At 36.6% G+C, this 26,980-nt stretch overlaps 3 protein-coding genes across 4 annotated transcripts; all 3 read right to left on the bottom strand.

The window, feature by feature from the left end:
• Window positions 1-249: 249 nt before the first annotated feature.
• LOC132167492 (proline--tRNA ligase, chloroplastic/mitochondrial) lies at window positions 250-7,402 on the bottom strand. The gene is made up of 11 exons (XM_059578487.1): window positions 6,915-7,402; window positions 6,769-6,825; window positions 5,539-5,649; window positions 5,266-5,352; window positions 5,058-5,171; window positions 4,753-4,959; window positions 4,069-4,206; window positions 2,067-2,228; window positions 1,422-1,621; window positions 788-871; window positions 250-675 (listed from the first exon to the last, which is right to left on the bottom strand). Exons 1-11 carry the CDS (start codon window positions 7,269-7,271, stop codon window positions 534-536), a joined length of 1,659 nt encoding a protein of 552 aa, XP_059434470.1. The 5' UTR covers window positions 7,272-7,402; the 3' UTR covers window positions 250-533.
• Window positions 7,403-7,789: 387 nt separating this feature from the next.
• Window positions 7,790-10,419, bottom strand: LOC132167133 (uncharacterized). 2 transcript variants are annotated; one of them, XM_059578035.1, is made up of 5 exons: window positions 10,294-10,419; window positions 9,107-9,208; window positions 8,541-9,008; window positions 8,394-8,449; window positions 7,790-8,291 (listed from the first exon to the last, which is right to left on the bottom strand). In XM_059578035.1, exons 2-5 carry the CDS (start codon window positions 9,162-9,164, stop codon window positions 8,061-8,063), a joined length of 813 nt encoding a protein of 270 aa, XP_059434018.1. In that variant the 5' UTR covers window positions 9,165-9,208; window positions 10,294-10,419; the 3' UTR covers window positions 7,790-8,060. The 2 variants fall into 2 exon arrangements, with proteins under 2 accessions (XP_059434018.1, XP_059434017.1); XM_059578034.1 differs by having other exon boundaries at window positions 9,107-9,204.
• A 5,676-nt stretch (window positions 10,420-16,095) lies between these two features.
• On the bottom strand, window positions 16,096-18,348 carry LOC132167137 (scarecrow-like protein 8). Its single transcript, XM_059578039.1, has one exon. It carries the CDS (start codon window positions 18,177-18,179, stop codon window positions 16,179-16,181), a length of 2,001 nt encoding a protein of 666 aa, XP_059434022.1. The 5' UTR covers window positions 18,180-18,348; the 3' UTR covers window positions 16,096-16,178.
• Window positions 18,349-26,980: the final 8,632 nt, after the last annotated feature.

The raw sequence follows: 26,980 nt of genomic DNA, 5'->3' as shown, positions 1-26,980 counted from the left end.
GGACAGCACAAGGCGAAATGCAGAAGATATGCAAAGATAAGGAACCACGTGCGTCAGCCATGAACAATTGAGCATTTCAGAGCTGATTCCAGAAATACCCAAACAACTAAACACTAGCGCATCAAATTCTAAAGATACATCAAATGTATTCAAAATGAACAATGCTAATCAATGAGCACATAAACACTGCCCACATCAACCCAATAAAACAATATACTCAATCAAAATAAAGGAGCAAATTATCAAACATTTAGTGCACCAAAAGAATCCAATATCTCAGATAACTCCAAAACTTCTATCAGGTTAGATATAACGCATATCAATATACTTCCTGCATCTAAATGCAACCGCATCCATCTTTATGTAGAATCAAGACCAATAGAAAAGTTGAAGAACAGTCAATAATTTACACCAATTTGGACAATTTAGTCCTAATTATAGTTTGGAACAAGAGCTCTTAACAAGATTGACCGACAACCAGCTGCCATATCATAAACAATATGATTACCTTCAAGGGAAGCATGCCTGGAGTCTTAATAAGATTTTGCAAAAATGGCTACTTCCTCCGCAGGATTGCCAGTCATCAAGCATGTTTTAATCCCTTGAGGCTGCTCAAAGGGAAAACACCTAATGGTTGCCCCCGTCTCTTCTTTCACTTTTAACTCGTCTTCATCACTGTACCATTAATTATAGCATGACATTATATTTGCAATTTTATGTGTCTCAGTTGTATGTTACAACATACTTGATATACAAGTCCTCAAAAGATACAAAACGAAAAAAATACCTAGCTGACCAAGGACCCCTTGCCCATTTGCCCTGGGAAATTGCGACTTTGAGTTCATCATACGAGCTTACATCTACAATATTACTGCACATTTTTTTAAAAATAAAAAATAAAAAAAAAGTCATCGTCAGTTTGCGTCTGTGTGTGTCTGCAAATGTGTGCATACTGCATATGTGCATCAATCACATTTAAAAACAACGAAACAACTCAGTCAGATAATGTCAAGGAAAGTGCGAGATCCAAGCTATTGGTCAATAAGTACAGAAATAATACCCCTGCATAAGAGTTTCGTATAATAGGAAGCTAGGTGATGATAGTTATAACTTAAAAGTTTACATAAATGAGAGTATCCTATTCTGTGAACATAGTGGTATTCAGACTGCTCAAAAAAAACATAGATAAGTGTGTGCATGTGCCCGCACACTTGCATGTGTGTCTACACAGATACATCTGCAGTCAATAATCTTCGTCCCTTGCACATGATATGCCATTGTTAGTTCATCACATTTTAATTCCAAAAGGCAAATTCATATGGATGACCACAATGAAGAACAGACCTCACCCATTTTATATATTTGACAAAGAAGTTAACTTCAGCATACAAAGTAATAAATATTAGATCAAAAGTATGCACCTGTCCCGAAATAAAGTTGCTTGTCCCAAAAGAGATGCCTGGATCTCGCCCAATTTGTCTTTTACATAAGCTGCTAAAATTGAAGGTTCCATAGAGATTCCAAACACTTTCCCCTGCTTTCCGGGAATATCTCTCCTAGATATAACCACACTTCCACTGGAAACATCACGAGGACCAATCTCAATCCTTAGAGGGACTCCCTATAAAATAAAATTGTTATTAGGGTAATTAATAGTAATACATCTTCAGTTAATCATTTTTCTTCATTAAAAAGAAAATGGTAGATAGCAACGGTCAGCACCAGCTATAATGAATGTCCAAGTAGGTATATAAGCACCTAAAAGCTACAATGAAGACCCAGTACAAGAGCAAGATTAGGTTACATTTGGATCTTATCACAATTGGATATAATGCTGGCCTAAAAAATTATGTTCAAGTCTCTTGAAATTTATAAGAGGCATCAAGATACCCATTCAATCAAATTTCCACAGAGGGCATAGATAATGAGAATATGGTTTCTTCAACTTATGCCAAAAATTTACTAGGATAAATTCATAATTCCATACAATAATAATTAGGCAGAAGCAGCAAGCCAGAACCCAAAGAGTTGAAATTTATATTTGATATCCTAGAAAAAGGACAAACCTTCATCTCCCAGAAATTGAATTTCCATCCTGGGGTTCTTTGGTCCGAGTCATCAAGTTTAACTTTAAACCCTGCAGTTTGCAGAAGATCCTTTACAGATGATGCGGCATTTAGAACTCCAGTTTTGTCATCATCCTTCTTCCAAATTGGTATAATTACCACCTGGAAGCATGTAATCCACATTTTAAGAAGTAAATATCAGAGCAAGAATTAGGAGAGAAAAAATAGCAAATGTAGGTTCGACTAGGCACCCGATCTTATGAGAAACTAGAACATCAACAATCAAAACCAAATGATCAAATGAAGTTGACAAAAAAAAAATCAAACTACTGAGCTCAGAAAGTGGGGTGAATCTATAAGGAATTTGCACCCACACCTGTACGTCACAGCTAATTAGCTTTTTCATGTGCATGTATATTATCAAGTGATTATTCTCAGGATTGCAGACAGCGACTACACATGGAATTATGTATACATTGATGTTAATAAAATGAAATAATAATTACGGCAAAATAGATCGATTACGACATCTAGGAATGGAAAATAAAATAAACTGTCTAGAGAGAAATATAGCTTTCTTTCATTATCATCGTTGCGCTTTAAATGGCTGGTGCTATTTATGAGATGTCAGGCCCCAGTAGATGAGGTAGCTATTTTGGAATTGAATTAATTGAACCATAACTCTGCTAGGAATGGGTCTACATAGACTTTTAAGGTATTCCTGTGTGGGACTCCTCCCAAGTCCCAACTAAATATTGAAGTATATCTTTTGATAAGTAATCAAAATATCATTAAATACATAAGGCACCCCAGGTACATAGAAAGTATACAAGAAAAAACATCTAGCTAGTATCAGCAAAAATAACAAGAAAATTATGATAACTAATCACCAAAAAGGAGAAACATATGTCCAAAAATACAGAGTATTGAAAAATAAAGACTTAAGTCTCCTCCAATGTCCTCTCAAGGTCCTCAAAACTTATGTTATTCTTTTTCCTCCATAAACACCACAAAATGCACAAAGGACCACATAGCAACACTCTGAGTACTGCCAACAGTCCACCAACAAGTATACAAGCCGACTACTCATCTAAGCATAACCCAAGACAGCCCAAATCGACTGAAAAAAACATTGCACATGGCAAAACAACCTCACGAAGGAGAAGAAAATGGTCCACAGACTTTCCATTCCTTTTACACAAGTAACACCCATCGACCACAATGATGTGTTGCTTCCTGAGGTAATTCAAAAGGTAAGGACCTACCACAACTTGTCTTCAACTTCCCGTCTAACTCTAGCTAAATACAACACCCTGAAAAACAAGGCAAAAACATTCAACCCCAATCATGAGCCACTCTAATAAAGCTTACGTTCTACTAAATAGAACCACCAAAAAGCTTCAAGAGAGCTGCAATAGAAGCAAGAGCGCTTTAGTAAAGCTTATGTTCCACTTAGCTTTAATTGTATTTTCCAACTGAATTCACAACTAACTCAAACTTCTATCAAGAAAAACAAGTCCCTCCGTACAACTAATCATTGCTGTCTTGAATTAGGCATCAATGCATTAGGCATCAATGCATTCATGAAAGATAAACTTACAAGACCGCAAATTACATACCTGATCAAGAGAAAAGTAAAATGAACTACATTCTGTAATAATAATATTCTAGGAGTAAAAATGGTTCTCAAGTAAGATGATAGATCCATTTCTTTCTGCAACAATGAATCCAAATTAGACGCCTCATAAATTGGACTAGAATGATTAAGATGGATTCTCTATCAGACTATGGCATGTGATGAAGTCTCTTCGTAATAATTTATAGGCTCTTTTACCAAACAAAGAAACTTCCAGGCTTATATCATAAGAATGATTCTGCTTCATTCCCTCGATTAGCTTAAGATTAAGGAAATCTTAAAATTTGAAATTCATCTCAACCAATGCCAACAACATTAGGCAGAAGATATATGATTAAGAAACAACTAGAAGGTATTCAAATGTACCTGTATAGGTGCAAGCCTTGGAGGAAGCATTAACCCTGCATCATCTCCATGGGTCATGATAATACCACCAACAAAACGGGTACTAACTGCCCATGATGTTTGCCATACATGTAGCCTTTGTCCGTTTTCATCTGTGAACTATATAAGCAAATATTTTGATAAGTACCATCTCCACGGAGATCAAGAAAGATCGTCGTTGATTGAAAAATCCAAACAAATGATAATATAAGTTAATTCTTAAAAAGTACATGACGAGAGTAAATCTTAAGAAGTACATAAGTACCATACATGCCCATATAGTCCAACATGCATACAGTCACAATGGAATTCATCAATATGTTAAGTGGCATTGCAACTCAATCAAAATAACAAAAGCAACAAGAGAAGCCAAAATAATATTGAAAAAACGTCTTCAAAACGCAAGCATTGATTCTTTTAAATGCACTAAAATAATGAAAGATTCTAACTTAATAGAGAACCCAAATAAACTCATTGTAATCTGCAACATTTATGTGTTCACTAATTTCTGAAGTTACCTTAACACATATGCCTTACTAAGTAAAACGCACGCAAGCACACTCAGGCTCAAAATATGTTGATAGGGAAATTGGAAACAGAAATCATACAAACTCAGACATGTCGAAAATTCCAATAAACTAAGAATTGCAATAGCATGTCAGGCACCTGGGTTCCAAAAGCACGAGAGAAGTTCTGCCCGAGATTATGGCTGGTTCCAGCCTGTAATGCCTTGCGATCACCCATCATGGCTTCAATTGTATAGGTCCTTGAAGCACCAGCAAATGTTTCAACTCTAGATTTTCGACCTGCAATAACAGGTATTGCAGCTTGCTCATAAGCAAATTTTGTATAGACGTTAATCATCTGTATAGCCTGCAGTTCAGAAGCCCCAATTACTTAAATGAAAACAATTCTTTGATAAAACTATCAAAGACATAATTATGTAGTCTATAGGTAAATAAGATGAAAACCTCATTTTCTGCCTCTTCTGGAGTGGCATGAGCAGTATGCCCCTCCTGCCAGAGAAATTCAAGAGTCCTCACAAATGGTTTTGTTCGCATCTCCCATCTTGTGACATTCGCCCACTAAACCAAATCAATTGTACCAAAGAAGAAACATTATTATGTAAACGCCCACGAATAGCTGGAGGCACTTTGAATCATATGAACATAGTTGTACCTGGTTAACCATGAGAGGAAGATCACGGTAGCTATGAATCCATTGAGTGAACATGTGATTTACTATGGTTTCACTTGTAGGTCGAACCTGCCAGAGCCTCAGGGAGTGCAACAATCAAAGCTAAACCTTAGGTTATAGTCTTTCAAGGACTTAAAAAATCACATGTTTCACTTCATTTATAATAGTATAAGCATGGTAAAGAGGTTTATGTGTCCTGAATGATGATACTATGACAGAAATGCAATCACCAAGCGGCTGAAGAGGTGTACGTACCACAAGTTTTTCTTCTAGTTCCTTTCCTCCCCCGATAGTCACAAGAGCTAATTCTGGACTAAAACCCTCAACATGGCTGGCTTCTTTCTCTATAAATGAGTATGGTATAAACTGCAACAAGGATCAAGATGCAAGTATCAATCACGTGAGCTAGTTCCAAATTGAGGTCCAGAGCATACAATAAAGTTACCAAGGCTTTATATAGAGGTAGCCCCTTTCTCATTGTAAATTTTCTGGGTTCATTGGGTTAACATTCAGTGTAAATTCACTGGGTTCATTAAAAGGCACTCTAATTTTCAAAATGATCAATCAGATCAGAGGTAGCCCCTTTCTTAGTGTAAAGTTTCTGTTTGCATGCAGTAGCAAAATGCGTCTATAAGTATGAGGCGCCAACAAGTTATGGTATAATACCAGTTCCAACAGTACAACCTCAATCAACCAACAGATTTACTAAAGGGGAATTTCATTGGGGTCATTTCATCCCCACAAATTGTATCCTTCATTAAGATAGTTATTTTATTAGGAAGCCCCTTTCTCAGTGTAAAGTTTCAGTTTGCATGCAGTAGCAAAATGCGTCTATAAGTATGAGGCGCCAACAAGTTATGGTATAATACCAGTTCCAACAGTACAACCTCAATCAACCAACAGATTTACTGAAGGGGAATTTCATTGGGGTCATTTCATCCCCACAAATTGTATCCTTCATTAAGATAGCTATTTTATTAGGAAGCACGGAACATTGATAGCTCATTTCCATGTCAACAGAAAGAAAGTTTCCCTTGTATCTATTTTATCAGATTCCAGTGCAATTCATGCGTCATACAATTCACCAAGTAATCCAGCTTAGTTGAATCTATTCAAACTCCACACCCCTGATCAAATTGGAGTAAATTCACATCTTATGCTGAATACAGACAGGCATGGCATAATCTAGCAGCAATCAAATGGTTAACTCGATTAACAAAGTCAGGTTCTTGAAATTTGATGCGCTTATTATGAAAGTGAATATGTTCCGAGAGTGGAAAAGACCCCCCATTGTAATTTCCCAGTTCCTTTGTATTGATCAGGAAAAAAAAAAGGGAATATAATCCACTTCAAGAACGTCACTTTCTCTCATTTGCTCGCAAATTTCAAAGTAAGCAAAAAGCGGTTGGAAACGAATCTAACAATCAATCACATACGAAGGAGCGAGTAAAGTATGGCAAGTGATCATTCTTCAGAGCCACACACCTGCGGGAAATACATGTTACTGTGACCGGTCTCCTTGAACTTAACGTTCAGGTACTCCTGAAAACAGCAATCAAAGGCGCACTTTCAAAAGCAATCGAAGCACTTGAAAACTCAAAAACTTTTGTTTTGGGCAAATGCAAAGGTACCTGAATGGCCTCCCAAATGGCGTAGCCGTAGGGGCGAATAACCATGGTGCCGCGGACGGGACCGTAGTCGGCGAGCTCAGCGTTGGCAATGATATCCAGGTACCAAGCGTTGAAGTCCTGTGACCGAGGCGTTATCACTCGCTCCTGGCTGTTCGCTCCGCTCTTCGACTTCTCATCCGCCCGCTCCTCCGTCGTCGCCGTGCCCTGCGCCGAGAACCTGGCGGCGGCTAACGTCGATGGCGGGAGCTGGCGAATGCTTCGCCGCCGGAGAAACGCCGGAGAGCGCCTGAGGGAGTTGGCGGTGGCGGAAGAGAATAGAGACGACGTGAGAGAAGGGAGCCTCAGACACACCACCATTTTCCAGTGTTCGCTCGCTCTTTTGGGGCTTTGTCAAAGCTAGCGTAACTTTGCAAGGTCTCTACGAGCGAATAGAGAGGAAGATGAGGTTTTTGAGACTAGAGTGGGTCACAGTGTGGTGGCTGTGTACCGCAGGAGGAGATGGTGGCAAGCCGGGCTGTAGGGGTTCAGGAGTTGGCTTGTTTTGGCCTTCTAGAAAGAAGGTGGACTTTGAATTCGACTTTTAAAAGGTCCATTTTCTATCTTCGTTACAGAATCAGGCCCATTTCTGTTAACCTGGAAAGCCCAAATTCCAAGCCCAGGTTTCAAGCTGTAAATAAATAATTCTCAGCCCTTGATCTCAACTTCATCATGTGTCTTATAATTTGTGGTCCCTAAGGGCTAGCTCAATCAGTTGTGAACCACACCTCATGAAGCGAAGATACTAGTTCGAATCCTCCATCCCCCTTCCCTTGTGAGGACATGTCAAAAAAAAAATTATAATTTGTGAAATTATGTGGAATTTAAGTACTAATGAACGATTAAAGTCACCAAAACCCAACAACTATGTTTGCTTCGTTACAATCGTTCATCCAATCAATAGAAGATACAAAGATGAGGGAAGAAAAGGAGAATAAAGAGCCAAGTTCTAAGAAAATATCCGTTCTTGGTTTACACACTAAAAAACAGTGAAGTTCTGCACAAGGCAACATTCTAGCATTAACAAGCAGGTAAGAAAAGAGTCTCCATTACAATCCTAAACAACATATTCTTGCCACATAACTGCCATTCTAAACAAGGGAAATCAGTTTAATGCCTTGGCAAGTCTGGAGTCTCCATCAACTTAAAGTTGATCAAGTCGTAGTCTTTCCAGAGTGTGGAATAACGGGGTGATTTTGGGGTCATGCAAGGAGGTAGTGGAGAGGCGGCAGGCTTGCCTGACAACAGCCCATGCTTCCAAGAAGATCCTCCTCCATCTTCAATCAGCTGCTCAGCCATCTCTTCCAATTCAAGGTGGTACTTCTTCAGGGAGTTTTCAGGCTGAAAATGAATATATACAGAGGGGGAGTATTTTTGTTAAAGAATCTTAAAACACACAAAAAAGACAGAAATTTTTCTTAAACAGAGATAATGCAAACTGACCTTTAACTTTCTTGACATTGATGGTGCACGTGGAGTTGCCAAGCATTTGGAAAGATCTAAAACATAAAATAATTAAATGTCTATGCAAAACAACAACATAATAATAATAATAGATGCATGTGTATATGTGTGCAAATTTGATATTACCATTGTCTAGTCCAACTGTCTTCAGAAATTCATCCAAGTCCATAGACTTGGTCTGTGCTTTAATACACTCTTGGTGATTGTGCAGAAATCGCTCTTCAGCAATAGCACTGACATGATGAAGTGGTTCCTCTGCCACAACACCGAGCTTCAGGTTAAGATTCTTGTTTGTTGCCTCCCCATTCAGATGTGCCTTGCCAGAGTTTGAAATGTCAGAAAGCGCTTTCCTGCTACCCGTCTGCAACTTCGCTGAGGCTCTAGAGATGCTTGTCTTTTTGTTTGTATCATTTCTCATTTTAGAGGCACCAGAATGTTCATCAATAAAAGTGACTTTCTTTGAAGTTTGCTTTTTCGGTGCCTGATTTAGAACATGCTTCTCTGAGTTCGATAAATCACTAAGCGGTTTCCTTGCACCAAGCCCTCCTTTCCTCTCTGCTTTTTGGACATTTGTCTTTCCCCCAACAGAAGCACCTGCCATAGATATCACAAGGTTAGACTAAAACAGCCCTAGTGATTAGTGGAGAGCAATGAGTAATTTAAACATTGCACAGAAAGCATAGTTAGCGTACCATTGCAGTGAACATTAAAGTTCTGATCATGAATCAGACGACCAGCTTGCATCGCCATTCTTGATTTTTGTGGTCAATGGAAAGATTCACTTGCTTGGCTTTCTAAGAGAACAGAAATTCACCTTTAGACTTTCTTTAAGGTAGAACAAGTGCTATATAATAAAAACTAATTTTTCTGAAATTGTAGTAACTATTATATCACCAAATGCTTCCCTATATTTGTACAAAATGATAGAGAAATAGAGGCTAGAATTCAATGACATTTTTCTCTAACATTCCTAATTCAATGCCAGATATTGGTCACATAAGAACAAAATTAATATAATGGACAAGTGCTCAAACGGAGATAATAAATGCTAAACAATGTGCAAGACCAGAAAAAACAATACCTGGACTTTCTTTTTTTGTTTTCTATTGAGTAAAATATATTCGGAAGTAAAATAAAAGGCGCAGTTCAGGTACACAAAAGAACAACAATGTTTATTCTGAGTCAGAATCTTGTAAATTCACCAAACCTCAATTTCGAAACAAAATTCAAAGAAATATTCCTCAAAAAAGAAAAGCAAGTTCTCTCAACTACTTCATCAAGAACCCTCTATCAGGACACGGTGAAAACCGGAACGAAATAGAAAAGAGAACATTGTTAACTCTTATATTCTCTTGGCTAGAATGGGAGGGTCCTCAGAAAAAATCAAATCAAATCAAAGACTTAAATATATGGTTTGCTTTTCATATATTTTCTTCTCCTACTCTTCTTCGCAGCCAAACAAAGCAAGATTAATTTCTCGTTTTTCCAAATTTCGTTTTGAGTGCATGGAACCCAAATGTTCGGCAAAAGAAAAGCCCTAATCATGAGAACACAAAAAGAAAGCCTATTTGAGAATTTAAAAAATATAAATCTCCTCATTTTCATTCATAAGCCTCAAGATCCTCTACATTTCAAAACCCCACATTTTGAGGTTTCGCAAAACACTTACCCTCTGGTTGGTTGTCAAGAAAAAAGGGGAAAAAAACAAAGATAACAGGGCAGAACAGTTAAATTGGACCCTCAAATGAAACCATACAAGTCAATATTTAATTTCCTCAACTTCCTGACCATTTCTCATCAACCAAACAGGCTAATCATTCAAACACTATTTGAGTTTCAATCAGATCGGAGAGAAAAAGAACTGAGAAGGAGAACTCACAGAGTGATTTCAAGAATGAAATATTTCTTGCTTTAATTTTTGGATTTTCTCTGAGTTTCTCGTCAATTTTCTCGCTTCTTCCCTGCGAATCCTGTGTTTCTTGTATTCAATTTTTTAAATTGGATCATTCGAATTTGGCTGGTCACGGAAATAGAGGGCAACGGGTTCCAACGGTAACAATTTTGATCTTTTACGTTATTGCCCCCCGTTGAAACAGATAGTTACGGATATGACCTGTACATCTATGGGGTCACAAGCAACAACGTATCATCATTTTATCTTTCTTTTCTTTTCTTTTCTTTTCTTTTTTTGATAAAAGATTCATCTCATATCATTTTATCTTTCTTTATTGACTTTTAAAAACACAATAATGGTTTGAAGATAAAAATAAAAAATAAAAAATAGAGAAATGATATAATTTATTCATTTTCTAATCATCTTTTAGTGAGAAAAAATATAAAATAAAATAAAATATTAAAATGAATCATTACTTTATACGAAATTACTAATCTCGACTCTATAGGTATAGGTCAATTGGTCAAGTGGGTCAATAACATTCCAAACAAAAAAAATAATGTTAAAAATTACATTTTTATTTTATAATTATCTTACAATATTGACATAACAATATCAATCAACTATTTGATCAATCTTTGTTAAAAAAATAATAATAACAATGATTGGTTTGAACTAACATGTCAATATTATGAGTTAGTTATAAGATAAAAAAAAATGATTAATAGCATTACTTCAAATGGTTAATTTTTCTACTCTAATTAATTTCATTGTATACCAAAAATATTATTTTAGCATTAATATGCTAGAGAATCTTTGTGTTAATGTATTGTAGTTTGATAAAGTGCTCTAATGCGACGTAAAGGTAAAAAAATAAAAAAGTATTTTTAGAAATATTTTATGTTTTGAGTTGTTCGTTAATGTATTTATCTTGATGAGAGAAAACGAACTACCGAAAACAAAATACAAACAAACATTGCCTTAAAGTTAAAATTGGAATGAGATTTCTTGGGCAAAGCAACCCAAGAGCTATCTTTTGATATGGAAGGAAGAAGTTGTTCAAGAGGATATGTGAAGCCTTTCAAATCCAATGAAAACAAATATGTAAAAGAGTAGAAATGCCAAATATATAAATGTAGAAAGGCAATTGAAGAAGCTTGTTTATCCCATTCATGGTATAGTAACCTTAATAATTGGTATGCTATTTTAGTGGTTTATAAAACATGGGAGACTGTTCAAATGGCAAAATTGTTATTCTGTAAACAGTTGATATCCATAGATATTGTTGGTTTTTTATGCTCTACGAAAATGACCCATTTGAACATTCAACCTTTTTCTTGCTTCTATAAAGTAGACTTTGAAATGTACAACAATTTTTATTAAAAAAAGAAAAAGAAAAAGAATTGAATCTCTTCTATAAATGGTCAATGAGGCTTTCAAGTGGAATTTCCTAGTGCACCAATCTTCATATCATTAAGCGTCTATTAATTTGTATGGCTTGAGAATTAGTCCGAAGATTTGCGCTAATTCTGAGCCACGCGTAGACTAATTAAATATTAGCAGTTGGTTTGGATGAAGAACAAGTGTGCATTTCCCCGCCACAGGTCTTATAGGCTATACATTTCAAAATAAGGGTCTTTAGTCTTTACACATGGTCCAACCATGAAAGCATCGGCTTTGTTTGCTTTACTTTTCTTTTTCTTTTTCTTTTTTTCTTTCAAAATAAATGCATCAACAAATAATCAAAAACACAAAATTACTTAAAATTACTTTTACTTTAATGTTATATCATAATATTTTTTCAAAAAAAAAAAAAAAAACACCTTTAAAAAAAAGATTAACAAACAAAGCCCTCAGACAAAAGCGAAACTAAAAGTTTATGTCGGGTTCATGTTGCGTTTGCGGGTCATGTCAAAAATTATCTGTTATTATATTGCGTGTCGAGTTCGGGTCATATTGAACTTTAGTTAATTAAATGGGTCAAACTCGTTAACCCTAACTCTTTAATTTCATGCTGGGTTCGTGTTGGATTCACAAGATCAAAAATTGACAGTCCTATTTATAATGGAAAATTAATCTCACAAAACCAAATATTTAAGGGTTTTTATTTCTCATTTTAAAGAATTTTATGTGTTTTGAAATGGTAAAAGTAGCTGAAATCCCTAACCTAGTGATGGAATTGAGGGGTGGCCGGAGTAGGCCATGGCCCCGCCAACACAAGGAAAAAAAAAATGTAAGGTAAAAAAAAAAGTTTATAACGTAATTTTTTTTTTTTTTGGGGCCTATTGACCCCTACTCATACCAAATTCTGCCTCCGTCCTTGCCCTCACCCATAAACATCCACGAATGTTCACATTATAGAGTGAATTGAACTTCAAACCACCTAAAGAAGTGGGGCACCATTACCATTAAGCTACAAGGTTATTCGTTTTTGAACACTTGCTTAAGCAACCATTATTCAGATTATGACATTTTTAGTCATTTTGTCAAAATATTCAGGTAATGCCGCCATGCAATTTGCAAACATAGGACATAGCCGCATACAATATAAAAGGGTATTCTAGTAACTACCCCAACACTTCTATCATCATTAGTTACTTTCCTCCTTGGGTTTAGGTAGATCCTAAGAGCATTTAGATTGGCGACTTAAATTAAATAAAATATTATTTTAGTTGATTCCGTAACAAAAAAACCTCTTCATTCCACTAGCCGCCAAGGAATTGACTAGCTCATACAATTCTCAACCTCTTCATTTCAATAATGTATTAACAAAATAATATGGTTCTCTCTTATGTGTAAATAGTGAAAATAAATAAAGAAATATTATTTTAAATAGAATAGTAAAAATGAAAGCTAAAATACTTAGGGTATGTTTGAAATTACGTTTGAAAAACTTAAAAGTGTTTTTAACACTCAAAAAGTCGGTTAAAAAAAAAAAGGTACTCATTTGGTAAAAAAATTAAAAGCGTTTTTAAAGGTAAAAAAAAAACTTAAAAATGACTAAAACACACTTTTGACAAAAGCTTAAAAATGAAACTTTTACCCAAAAACCATTTTGACTTAAAAATTTTATTTTTCAAACACAAACTCAAATAAACTCTTAATGAAATCTGTGAAATTGTGGTATTTAACTAAATTTTAACTAAGCCATATGTGAAATTGAATGCTCAAATAAACGAGAAGTTTCCATTAATCCACACCCACCAACTTCTTTTCACTATACCCAATAAGGGACTAGGAGTCTAGGACCACTAGGTCATTTAGGTCCCTCCTAACTAATGGATAATGTTCAAGGAATACTTGATAATTTCAAAAAAAATGTTTTTCCAATTATTTTTAGAATTGTAAAAAAAACAGCAAAAAAAAAAAAAAAAACCTTCAAACAATATTTTCAATTAATTTTTTTTTTAATTTTATCAAAATAATATTTTACCCGAAAATAGGTTTGTTGACTTTGATTTCACTACGTCATTTCAGGGGAGGAGCCCTCTGTCTCATTACTTGGGTCTCGGGAGTGGAAATGTCTAATAAAGTGGTTCGTACAAGTGCGCACTAAGTTAAAAATAATATCTATCATTATTCATTTTTATTTTTGTACTAAAAATGGATATAAAATATAATAATTATATATAATTAATTATGTTGATATGGAAGATAGAATTTTGTGTAGACTAATTTATAAATATTAAATAAATAAATAAATAAAAAATATATCATCCTCCTTAATGTTTCAAACATCACCGTTATATGAATTTCGTCAAAATTGTAAGAAAAGAAAAATGAAGGCGAACAAAAATTAGATTGATGTGGTGTAATTATTATTGTAATAGAAGAAAATGCAGATTGGTGGTTGTTGATGTCACATTGTCACTGCATTGAAAAGATAATAAGCTAATAAGCGTAGAAATTAACTAGAAAGAAGATTAGAAATAATTTGGTTTATTGGTGGGTTTGAAAAGAAATATGGTGAAATTAATAAAGGGTTTTGACTTTATTAATCCGACTTCCTTTTTTCTGCTGTAAACAAAACAACGGGCTTCCCCTTCCATCTCATCTTACTTTTGGGTGACACATAAATATTTGTGAATTGTGATCATCTATTCACCCCCATCAAGTCCAACAGTGTCTGCTGGACATTATTGATTTATTGTTCTACTCTATCCATTTTTTTTTTTTTTACCTCATTGAATGTGGTTCTTTTTGTCAGGGAGGGGGGGAAGAGAAGAAGGAGGAGTTGATAGGCCCCAGCCTAATAGAGAAAGATTCCATTGCCATCTGTGAATTGGCATGATGATAAAGCCCCCAATTACTTCCCATTTTTATTATGCATTTATGTTTCTCCACCACAGAAAGATTTGTCATTGCCATCTGCCATGATTATAAATCCTCAAATCACTTCCCATTTCATTGTGCATTTATGTTTCACCAAAAACGTAATGCATAATTTCCCCATTTACTTCCTTTAGCATCAGTGAATAATTGCTACGACTGACATCTTTATTATATATATATATATATATAACTTTTTTATTTTTATCAACTATATAGATAGCAACTTTCATGTTTAGGATATATATATATATATGGCGTATTGATAAGGTAAAGGAGATGTATAGAAGGAAGTGGAAGGAGTGAAAAGGTACTAGCTAGTGCGGTTAGGAGGTCGCATATGTTGTTGATATAGAAATTGGTGTGGTTAGGTAGCAGATTTTTTGAGGTGGTTCACGAAACTTTTATCATACTTCTCTCCTCCTATTTATCTTCTACTGCCCATCATTACCTTCCAACACTACCATTCGTTTCCAACATCTCAGCAAAAACAACTGTAAATGGAAAAGGAATAAGGGAAAAATAGAAAAACATAAAACTTGGGTAGGGACAGTCCAATGAAAGCCTAATTAGGACAACAAAGTTACTGCAGTAAAACCCTAAATTCTTTTTTTTAATATGTCAAATGAATTGTTTAAGATAGCGGTTTGTTAGGATCAATTGATTGGAGAATATGCCTAAAACAGTACTTAATGCACCAAGGTCGTCACAGAGCACTTAACTCTCCATCAAGGCCAACAATTTAATTAGATTTTCAAGTATATATATATATATAAAAAAAAGAAAAAGAAAAGAGAAAGGTAAAATTGCGACGGAAGAAACATCTTTGTTGCTATTACCTAAATTGAAACAAGAAGTTGTTTTTCAGTTTCCTCCTCCATCCCACTTGTTTTGTTTTCACACAGAGAGGAAAACGGTACATTCGCCGGGGCGTTGACAAAATTGAAGGAGCATATACTTTCCGTTAACGTAAGTAAACAATTGGAACAAGAAAGCGTTGGGCAACAAACTTAACATTGCATGTGGACGCTCCGATCTTAACACGTGCAAGTGAAGCTCAAACCATCCCCCAATCAAATAACTTGAAAAGAAAAACAGCCCCAATGAGAGACATCGACGCGCAGCAAATGCAATCCAGGAATAACGAAAGAAAAAGTAAATCCCAACCAAAAAAACCAAAATATAATCCATCCATCCAGTGGAGTGGAGCCCTCCATTGTTATTTGTTGGCGATCCATATACACCACTAAAAGTCAGCTCATATACACACCAAACACCTACTACTTTCACTGGCGCACACAACACAGCCAAATGATAAACAAAGAAATGCAGCGCACTAGAATTTTGTGGGAATCCAAACACTCTTTTAAATTTATTGTTTCCGTTTTGGTGGGCTTTTTTTTTTTTTTTTCCTTTTCCTTTTATCCTTTTTCTCTCCATTTTTTTCTCAGGAAAACGTTAACAACATACCAATGGAGTAACAATTATAATAATAATAATTATAACATTAGAAAGAGAAAAGTCGAAAAAAAAGAGTGAAGTTAACGCCAAGCAGATGCGACGGTGAGGGCCCGGCCCATCCATCCAAAGCTAACCCCTCCGTTTTCTTCGCTAACCGTGAAATCCGGTTTGACTCGGTTCGGGTTTCCAACTCCATTGAGTCGCGCCCTCATCGCCTCCGCCACGTTTCGGCCCAGCGGCCTCAACTGGAACCCTGCCATGCCCATCCGGGCCCGCCACTTCCCGAAAACCTCGCACCTCTCCACGCGGTCCCTCCCCTCACACGCCACCGAGTTCCCCAGCCTCCGACTCAGTCCCTCCTCCACCTTCACTCTGTTCGGGCTATCCCTCGGCACCGTCGCCTCCATCGAGTCAAACAACGCTCCGTAGTACGCGCTCGTCTCCGCCACCCGCGCCAGGAACGGCGCCGTGTTGGCGTTCATTTCTTGCTCCACCAGGGTCACCACGCGCGGCTCCATCGCCTTTACTCGCCGGAGCAGTTCGTCCCGAGGATTCTCCGTCGACACGCTCTCGTCCGGCATTCTGCACAGCTTGAAAGCGAAATTCACCGCCAGTGGTTCGTCAAGGTCACAGCCCAGGGACTCCCGGGTCAGCTCACTGAGTTTCTGACTCTCCGCCATCTTGAACGCGAAGGAAACCCCGACACTATCCGCTAGACGACTCAGCATCTCACCCACAATCCCCAGCCTCTCTCTCGCCCCATCACTATCTGAAACCGCCGTGATCTTCACGAAGAACGGCTTACCCTTCTGACGCGCCGAGAGCGCGTGCAAGAGATTCACATACTGACCACCTTGCCCGACATCGAAATCGATCACGTGAATTCTGTTGCCGCTCTCGGACTCATCCTCTAATGCCGCATCCAGAATTGCGAGGTTGGCGGCCATGAAACCGAGCTTGAAGCAGGGCGACATCTCGTAGAGGAGCTGGGTCGCCTCAGCGTGTTCCTTGTGGAAAAGCTCGGCGACAGGGGGTGGGTTTTCAGACGGATTCATGCGCGATTTCAGCGTGGCGACCATGTAACTCATCAGCCTCTCCTCAGAACTCCCTTTGTGGTTGGAAGAGAACTGGGCCAGGCGCGTGAGGATCTCCGCCGCGGCGTCGTTTCTGCCTTCCGAAATGTTGGTCGCAGCCTCCATTAGCGATTGCTTTAAGCAGGTGGACCCAGGCGAAGGTACCGAGGAGTTGGACGAGGTCGACGACGACGTCGAGGAAGTGGGGGAGGGCGAAATGGGTTTCTGGGTCGGACTAATCAAGTTCTGGATGGTCTCGGACCACTCACTATTAGTGCTGGTGATCACTGAAACGGCGTCGCCTTCGTCGCCGTTCTCATCGTCGTCGTCCAATAACTGTTTCTCCAATTCCTGGAGCCGATGATTCATCATCTTCTGCTCCGATAAATCCTGGGCGGACGACAAAAGTCTGTCTTGGGGAACCGTGCTGTTTATGAGCGTCGTCGTCATCGTCGTTGTATTCATGTAGGGAACGCCGGGTAAGGTTGAAATAGTTGCAGTATTGTGTTGCGGAACAATTCTAGAATTTCCGATGGCATCAATTGGTTGAGGCCGAAACTGTTGCTGGTGGTGTTGTTGTATGATGGGGAGGCCGTAACGTTGTTGTTGTTGTTGTAGCTGCTGCTGCTGCGACGATAGCAACAAAGAAGATGCTTCTGGAGAACTGGTAAGACAGGTGGGGTTGCTGGTGGAAAAATCAATGGGGGATAAAGTGGATATAGGGGAGGAGTGGTGGTAATTCCTCCGGGGCTTGACGGAGCGGAGAAAAAGACTATTGAGCGGTGGTGGATTCTGGAACTGCGGGGTTCGGAAATCGGCCAGAGTTCGCTTCCCGATTAGGCTGGACGCTGCGGCTTGCTGGCGAGCGATCTGGATGGATGGGTCCGTAAGGAGACCCGGAAGCTGGGATCGGTAGCCCTGCTGTGGATGCTGAGGCTGGTTCGTCATGGTGGTGGATCGGCCGCTGAAGAAGTCGGGGGCCCCGCCGGCGGTGAACCCCGATGCCATCTTCTCCTTCTCCTCTCCTCTCACGTGATTGGAGAAGAGTTTTCGTCTGTGGGGGGAGTGAGAAAGAGAGAGACAGAGACAGAGTTAAAGGAGTTGGTGTTTGAGGAAACGCATGGGACAAAGAGAGAAAGAGAGAGTTTCTTTCTTAGCGGATTTGATGAATTGGATTCTTTTTTATGATTATAACGGAGAGGTGAAGGCCTGAGAGGGGGGGGGGGGGTGTGGGGCTTCCAAGTTCCAACTAGCAATTAGCTCTCTGATTTTGCAGTGAGTAATGTAAACGTGTGCCGCATAGAGACCGACTATGTATGCTGCCATGACATATTCGCCGTTGGATTCCCTTGTGATCTGAAATGCTGTGATCTTTTCGCAAAGTAAACGGCGATTAATTGAGTAAAACGTACTCCTTGATGACGCAATACGTTTAGCTCCTTGAAAACCCCGGTTGTAAACGAACGCACGCTTTCCTTCGGCGCATGAATGGCGCGGACCGATTCGGATTTGGAGAACGCACTTCTTCGGGCCCTATCCGGATGGGGAGTGCCTTACACGCGCCCTTTGAGGGATGCGGGGCAAAGGTTTCCAAATTGATCTTTATTCGGCAGGGATCACCTCACGGGGCTGTCACGAAGGTTTCGAGAAAGCTTCACCAAAAAACCCACGAATGCAATCCAGAGCAGCACGAAAGCGACCATTTCAACCAATAGGAATGGGCTTTGGAACAACTTTACATGACACTCCCGTGAGTTTGAAACTTCCTTGAACTGGTTCCCTGATTCGAAATTCCAATAGCTGGTTTAGTGGTTTTTCAATGACGGACGTTAACCGGTTGATTCCGGTGGGTTTACCGACACGAGCCGGTGGGGGTGACTTTACGTCTGAGTAGAGAATTTCAAAACCTGAAAGTTGTCTACGTTGGCCTTGCCCCAACCATTAAAAAATATATATACCTCCGACACGCAAAACAAATTGAAATACAACTGTTTAAGGTAAAAGAATCACACATCCCTGTTGGCAGTTGCTTCAAATTAACGTTAAAAAAAAACTTATGGGCCTACGATGAAATGACACGAATGCCATTTACCCAACAATTTACCTTAATAGTCATTTTTAGGAATTGGTCTGTTTGGATCGATATCCAAACACAAGTCTTTTTTCATGATCCATCTGAAAAATGCAAGATATAGTTTGATGAAGAATCATGTAGTCAGAGTTGGTCAAGATTATTGAAACTTATTTTATTTCATAATCACGTAATATACCTCAAGAGGTAAGAAACCGAATAAGATGTTGGATTTTGATTGGGGGAAGAGAATTTTGTTTTGGCTTCATCTTTGATGGCTGTTGATAAGGATATTGGTAACGAATATTGAGAAAAAGAAAAATTCCACCAGCTTGATGGGGCAATCTCAGTATTCTCCAATTCGCAATACACTGGGACCTTTTTTTTTTAATTATTATTTATAAACAACTCAAAATATAAAATATTCAAAATTATTTTTATATTTATGTTACATAAGAAGCCCCAACGGGGCTCACCTGCCCGAATAAAAGAGTAGACAGTCTATGTCCGATACATGCTTGAACAAGTGGATTATATAAACGCTCTATCACATTTACTGTCCGAATGGCCAAAAATTTATATAACAAGATTATTAGAATCTCTGCCCATTTTCAGGGAAAAAAAAAATCAAAACATATTAACATATATATACCATAAACATCCATAAACGGATTGAGAGTCACAGCTTGAAATTGTGTAATGTGAGATGGATGGAGCATTGGATGGCATGTAAAAAGAAAGAATAATAAATATGGTGGATCTAGAAAGATGGTGGTGAATCTTGCTTCCTCTTGGCCAAGTAAAGAAAAAAAAGATTTATGTACGTTCTTCATTCATTCCCATCCTTGGTGCCACGTGTACTTGTAGAAAAAGTAGAGACGTGAATGTAGTTGATTGAATGCTTGATCAAGAAACAGCCGACGGATATAAATACAAGTAGGTGGCACTGCAAATACTTATAAGATGGTGGTAGCTTTAAGGCCATTCATTTTCTGTTTTAATGCATATTAATTTATTTCATTTTTTAATATCTATTTAGATATTATTACTACATTTTTTTTATTATTATTACATTTAGAATTTTAAAATTATTTTTGTCACTTACTACTAAGCCCTTATCCTTGTTAAATCTCGCCCTTAAATTTTATAGATAAAAAGAATCCTTGCATTTATGATTGGTTTTATTCCGAACCTTCCTCTTTAGTAAAGATAAAGATATATTACACAGTAATCATACATATCAGTATACTACACAAATATTTTATAAATATTTTACAAAGTTGATGTAGCATGGTCTAGTAATTCTTGAATTTTTATTTATTTTTTATGAAACAATGGCTAATCCAAGGACTACTAGACCATGCAACATCAATTGTGTAGAATATTTATGAAATTTTTGTGTGTTATGTAGCATCACTAAGCTGATGCAGCAATGTTCATTGCCTTTTTTTTTTTTTTTTCTTCTTCTTCTTAACAAGAGTTGGTGGACATTGTCACATCAATCTAGTAGGATGTAGAATAGAATAAAGGTGTAGTATATAACATTACACTAAGAAAAAGAGTAATGCTATATATTATACCTCAATTCCACTGGACTAGTGTAACAATGTTCACTAGTCTTTGGTTTTTTTTTTTTTTAGCAAAGGCTAATCTAATAGTTAATGGGAACTGTCACATCAGCAGCTCAATGAAATATGAGTAGAATGATGATATAATATTTATCATTACATTAAAAGAAAATATAACCAATTTATGGATTTTTTTGGTTATTTGAAACTTTTCTAAATAAGTAATGCTACATATTATACCTCATTCCACTTTTACCCATTTAAGTTGATGTGACAATACTTATTCACTCTTAATTCTTTTTCATAAAGACTAATTAAATGGGTGACGAGTATGATTACATTAAACCAATAAAATAGAGCTAAGACGATGGTATAACCGTCTACTAAACAAAACAAGGATGAAATAAAAGTGTAATATGTGGCAAATACTCTTATAAATAAGGAGGGGAGATAATAATGGCATAAATTAGAGAGAAGAGGGAGGCTCCACTAATATAGGAGTAGAGATAGGGGGGATGCATGTGCTACCTATACCAATCATTCCTTGTTAGTGATGTGCATGTGAATAAGTTCTGTCAAGGTAAACTTGGCCATATATGAATAGTTGCAAATATAGTATAATTAAAGCACAAACATATTTACTTTTATTTAAGCCTCAAATAATTGGATTTTATTAAGAGTTGCCAAAAGGTAACAACTTTGGGTTTACGTATTCTTGGTCCCCCAAAAAACATTACATAGTTAGTCATAGTCACACTTATTTTCCCATACATTTTCAGACATTTGTTAACTAATCAATCGTGGGTCATTAAATTTGATATCAAGAGAGTTTAAAAATAATTTAACCATTTCTTTTAGTTAATTATCTTCCCACTCCCATGAGTTGACCCTATGAACTTTCATATATATATATATATATATATATAGACCCTAATTTCAAAATTCATCGGAAAAAAAAGTGATACTCTTAAGCATTAGCCCATGTTGCATGCTTCTTCAGTTCTTTGTGTTTTCTTTTGAATCGTTCTTCAATACTTCTTATGGGAAGAGCTTGGAGTTGTTTAATGGTAGGGCATAGCTATAGCCATGCATGACGTCAAGTTCATGTCTCTCGCACGAGATTTGCCCTTGGCTAGGTGTCACTTGCTGAAGGGGTATGGTCCTGACCAATCGTGATATTGACTTTCTTGCTTGGTGTGAAGACGTGGCCGTTATCAGGTGTAATGCAGAATTGTACGCTAAAAAAATTGCTTGATTTTTTGCTGAGAAAATAGGATCGACAACTATTCTCTACACGACACATCAAGGGGTATGACCTGAGCTTAACCTCTTCAAGCCGAAGCCTATGTTCTTAACCATGAATTGATCGGGTGGATACTCGGTATATGAAACACGACATATAAAAAGGTAAAAGTGTTATGGACTAGTTTCTTTTTCTCATGCCATTACGAAAAATATTTGTCATTTATTGATTGTTGGGTCTTTTCAATCATAGCATTGTTCTTAATTGGTCCCATTTATAAAAATATTTGTCACCTGGGAACTGGTTATCTGTCCATTGGAACAAGTATTTTTATTTAAATTATTTGTAACACCTCTTACTGTTTCTCAGCAACCACAATACTTGGGTAGCAAAAGAGAATCCGCAGTTTTGACTTTTTGTCCACGCCCCTATCGTTTGGCTTCAACATTAAGCATTATTTAGTAGGCATGCAATGGGAGCATCTTTTGGTTAAATAAAATGAACATTCTTTTCGTTTTCGTTTTCGTTTTCTCCCCTTTTTTATTTATTTATTTTAATTATTTGAAAAAAGTAACATCTGACATGAAATGAAATAATCATGTAATTTCAAATCAGTGCATAGAATCTGGGAGGATGTGTAAACTTGAATCATTTGATCATATAATTTCTTTTGTTCTATTTTTGCGTCATGTTTTTTCCTTAGAGTTGAAGTACTTGACTCTTAATCCAAGCACTTTTGCCTTTTTGAGCCTCCGGAAAACTTGTCAAAAAGAGGAAGAAAAAAAAAAAAAAAAAAATCCGCTCAGATTTTGGAAAAGGCAGTGGAGGCAGAGGGGCCCAAAAAAAAAAATATTATATGATGTCATTAATTAGGTTTCTTAAGGGTATTTATGCAAATCAATGTGAAATTTCACAGACGGATTAATACTGACAATTTGACCCTTGATACTTAGGTTGCGTGTAGGCAAAACCTCCATTGACAAAATTGGTTAACAACTAAAAACCATACAAAATTCCGAACTACCTTTTATCCTCCTTTCCCCAAAATGGAATCTGGGCCTCTACAACTGCCACGTGTCAATCGAGCAGGAGATGTCACTTTTGTCACTTGCCTAACTCAACCTCCTCTCACTCCTCTCCAGTCTCCACTCTCTACCATATATATATATATTTACACCCACCACCGCACCTAAAAAGGCATTAAAACTCTACTAAATGGTAGAGGGTAAAATCGTCATTTTAGTAGTTCCATACAGTTCACGAGGAAAAAAGAGCAGTCGGCTTAAGGTGTTGGTGTAGACTGCCTAACAGAAAAACGGATCATTCTAATTTCTAAACACGTGGCTGTGAAGCGCGTTTTCGTCATTTTATACCCGTGGTTGGAGTCCACCGGGTTTAACCGGTTTCCCACCAGGAACCCAGTGGCGCCGACCGAAAAGACTCCCAAGCTACGCGCTTTTCGAGGGGCGGTAACGCGCACACGAGTATCCAAAGCCACACGAAATCCACACTCCCAGAATATCTCTCCAGAGGTGATGCAACAACTCACATGTCATCAGAATCAACGGCGCACAACATTCAAGAAACTATAAAATGTTCGGTGTTCGTCGAATCTTAGGGCGATTTATGATATTCTTATTCAATAGGGTTAAATACTAAAATTTCTTTTAGGAGTTCAATTCTTTATTTTTTTGTCCTTTAAATTTTTATTTTTATTTTTGTTATAGGAGATATTTGTGATATTTATAAAGATGAAAATGATACTTTGTTAAAATTCTGTCCAAAACTTAACAGAACGTCACGTACGTCAGCACCAATCAAAATTTGTCATATGTCATATAATTATTATTTTTTAAAAAAAAATTAAAAAATTATATATTAAAAAAAAAAAAAAAATCTTGGGGTGGGCCGGTTTGGGGATAGGAGATTTTGGGAGTAAATCATTTGAGTGGCCATTTTCTTCCTTTCCGACTAAACCATTCTTGGCTGTATGCTTGCTATCCACTAAGCTTTCTGTTGGCAGAGTTCGGCAGGTAAGAAACCGGAAATACTCTGTTTTTTGTGTCTCTGGCCATAGTTGAGCCCTTGAATCTCCACAGTTTTGTCTTGATGTCCTTCGATGTCTCCCATCTCCTTTCTGTTCAAGCCAGGAAAAAGATGAACAGATTTTTTTTTTTTTTTTTTTTACTTTAAGATCGAGAGAGAAATACCCACATGAACAAAAATGCAGTTATCTTCATCAGTATACAATTTCTCCTTTTCCTCCAAATTTCATGTGTTTGATTGGTACTGACGTGACAGAACTTGATTGGTGCTGACGTGGTATTTCGTTAAGTGTTGGACGAAATTTTAATGGAGTTACCATTTCATCTCTATAAAAACTACAGGTACCTCATGTGATAAAAATAAAAATTTGAAGAGCAAAAAATAAAGAGTTCAAATTCTAATGAGGTTTATAGTATTTAATCCTATTCAATATTCATCTTGTATTTATTGTTTTAAATATTAATATTTAGACTAAATAAAAAGATGGGGAGGAGTTAGGTGCAAGGGAGGATGCCTAATTGTATGCAACACGCGGTGAACAGGTGGGAAAGAGTTAGGTAAATGAATAAAATTAATATACTTAAACTTCTAGAATTCCAAAACACAAAGATTGTTGAAAAGTTTGCGGTCACGAGGTTTGATATATATTGTGAGTCTTTTACACCTCATAGTTTTCAAATTTGTCTTGTCCCAAAACAATACTGGATTCTCGACGATTAGACGCAAGTCGTATGAAAGTTCTACGACCATTAATGTTGTCTTCTCTGTTCATAGAACGAATCAAAATACACGTGCATTCGTTAAAATCAACCTTTGACTCCACAAAGAAGAAGTGGTCAATTAGCTAAGAGTATGCGTTACCACGAAGGGGCAATTATTATTATTATTATTTTTTTTAATTTTATTTTATATATATATATATATATATATATATATATATATATATATATTAGATTGGTTGAATTTCATACATGAGAAGCACATAAATTTTAATAGTTTTCCGTGACTTTTATTTTTCAATTAAGTGAGAACTCATGGAAGATTCAAGATTGCAACATGATGATGATATTTTTGCGACCAGTTTTTTATTTACAAAATTGAGTCCTCCCACTTGTTCCAATTCAGCATCCACTTGTTCGATCCGAGTTTCCAAGCAATTGACATTTACATTTTTTTTTTAAAAAAAAAAAATTTCTATCAATAGAAATAAAGTCTAAATTAGAAATCACTTTCTATTTTTTTTTTTTCTAATTAATATAATGTTGTTATCTATGATATGACTTTGAGTCTAATTGTTAAAAACAGAAATGGCAAAGCGACGCCCACAGCCTCCAAGGGGCAGTCAGCCCACCTATGAATGGCAAGGGTGGCCGGAACCCCATTATGTTTGCTGGGAACGTAAAACATGTATAATACACGCAAAGTATATCTGTCGGAAGCATATATATATATATAGACTAGTGCATGCTTAAGAATTTTAAAAAAGTAGATGATCGCTATGATCGTGTCTTTCTCGTGTCCCTGCTAACCTCGTTTTTCCCATTTTTCAAAAACATGCATGTAAACACCTTTCTCCTGTTGTACTCCAAACATTTATAACCACCAAACCATGCATCACATTTTGTCTCAATCGATCGTCAACGTGCTCTTTTTCATGTCGTCATCTAACTAATTAACCAAGAGCTAGCAAACTAACATTTATATTTATTTTTCTGAAATTTAATTAAAGAAAAACCAATAACACAATGCATCTAATTATTAATTCATCACAGCTTCCCGTGCCTGTACCGCTCATTGGCTTTGTTTCAATAATCAATTCATTATATATATATACTCTTATTAGGGTTCGTCTAACACAAGCAAATAATCAAGCACCAAGAGATCGAGCAACGTCAAATTTACGTGAAAAAAACCCTCTAGAAATACTCAGATTTATCATATATTGTGTTTTGCATCCATTATTAATTGGTGTTGTAATTAGATTGAACGTTATAATTAAAATATTTGAGAGCAAATATTTGGTGCATGAAGCTTTCGTTTGCGTTTGCGATGAGTCATATATAATATTGATTCAATAAAATATGGATGGTTATATGCAATAAATAAATGTCATGTAATGCCCCATCAGGCATCAGATCAGATGGCACAACATTTTTAATGCATAAATAAAACGAGACTTGTGGCTCAATTAGACCGCTAGCTAGCATTTATTTTTTGTAGCTTTCATTTGCAATCAAAATTTTAATGTGTTGGTAACTTAGCTAGCAAGACTACTTATTATTAAGTGAATTTGCTTCAATTCGGAGATAAAACATCAACAATTAATTAATACTGGAACAGGCCGGGTGCCACTTGGTTGACCTTTTGGAAAATGTTAAAAAGTCAAATATAAAAATATCATAATTGTTGTTTACTTTCTTGAGAATACAAGTACCAGTTGACTTATGGTGAATGGTGTAAAGGGTTGATTTTTTTTTTTTAATTAGTTAAAAATAATCATTGATTTAAACATCAATTGAAACTGTCACATCAACATTATAAAATAAAAATAAAAATTTTAAAATTATTATTATTATTTATTTATTTATTTATTTTAAAAAAAAACAACTACATTCATCAGCATTAGGAATTAGGCATGTCAATGGTTATCACAAAACATATACCTTAAACATGTTCGACATTTTTTTTTTCCCTTTAAATAGCAAATAAGCTGACTAGACGTCACGGTTCATTTTGTTTTGACAAGGGCAAAGCTTCCCCAACCTTCTATCCTTCTCTTGACACGACATTTGTGTGTGTGTTTTTTTTAAGGGGCTTATTTGATAACGATTTCTTCTTCTTCTTCTTCTTTCTTTTCTTTTATAAAAAATATATATATTTT

This window comes from Corylus avellana, chromosome ca1 (assembly GCF_901000735.1).
Source record: "Corylus avellana chromosome ca1, CavTom2PMs-1.0".
Lineage (NCBI taxonomy): Eukaryota > Viridiplantae > Streptophyta > Magnoliopsida > Fagales > Betulaceae > Corylus > Corylus avellana.
The sequence above is the reverse complement of the archived record's forward strand: the minus strand, read 5'-3'. Positions and strand labels throughout refer to the sequence as shown.

Bases quoted from the DNA above. Each gene is read 5' to 3' on its own strand.
- LOC132167492 (XM_059578487.1), bottom strand. From the start codon at position 7,271: ATGGTGGTGTGTCTGAGGCTCCCTTCTCTCACGTCGTCTCTATTCTCT. The intron at 5,650-6,768 runs GTGTGTGGCTCT...TCCTTGTTGCAG, and splicing joins GTAACATGTATTTCCCGCAG to TTTATACCATACTCATTTAT. The intron at 4,960-5,057 runs GTTTTCATCTTA...TCTGAACTGCAG, and splicing joins CAGAAGAGGCAGAAAATGAG to GCTATACAGATGATTAACGT.
- LOC132167133 (XM_059578035.1), bottom strand. From the start codon at position 9,164: ATGGCGATGCAAGCTGGTCGTCTGATTCATGATCAGAACTTTAATGTT. The intron at 9,009-9,106 runs GTACGCTAACTA...TATCTATGGCAG, and splicing joins CTTTAATGTTCACTGCAATG to GTGCTTCTGTTGGGGGAAAG. The intron at 8,450-8,540 runs GTAATATCAAAT...TTTATGTTTTAG, and splicing joins GACAGTTGGACTAGACAATG to ATCTTTCCAAATGCTTGGCA.
- LOC132167137 (XM_059578039.1), bottom strand. From the start codon at position 18,179: ATGGCATCGGGGTTCACCGCCGGCGGGGCCCCCGACTTCTTCAGCGGC.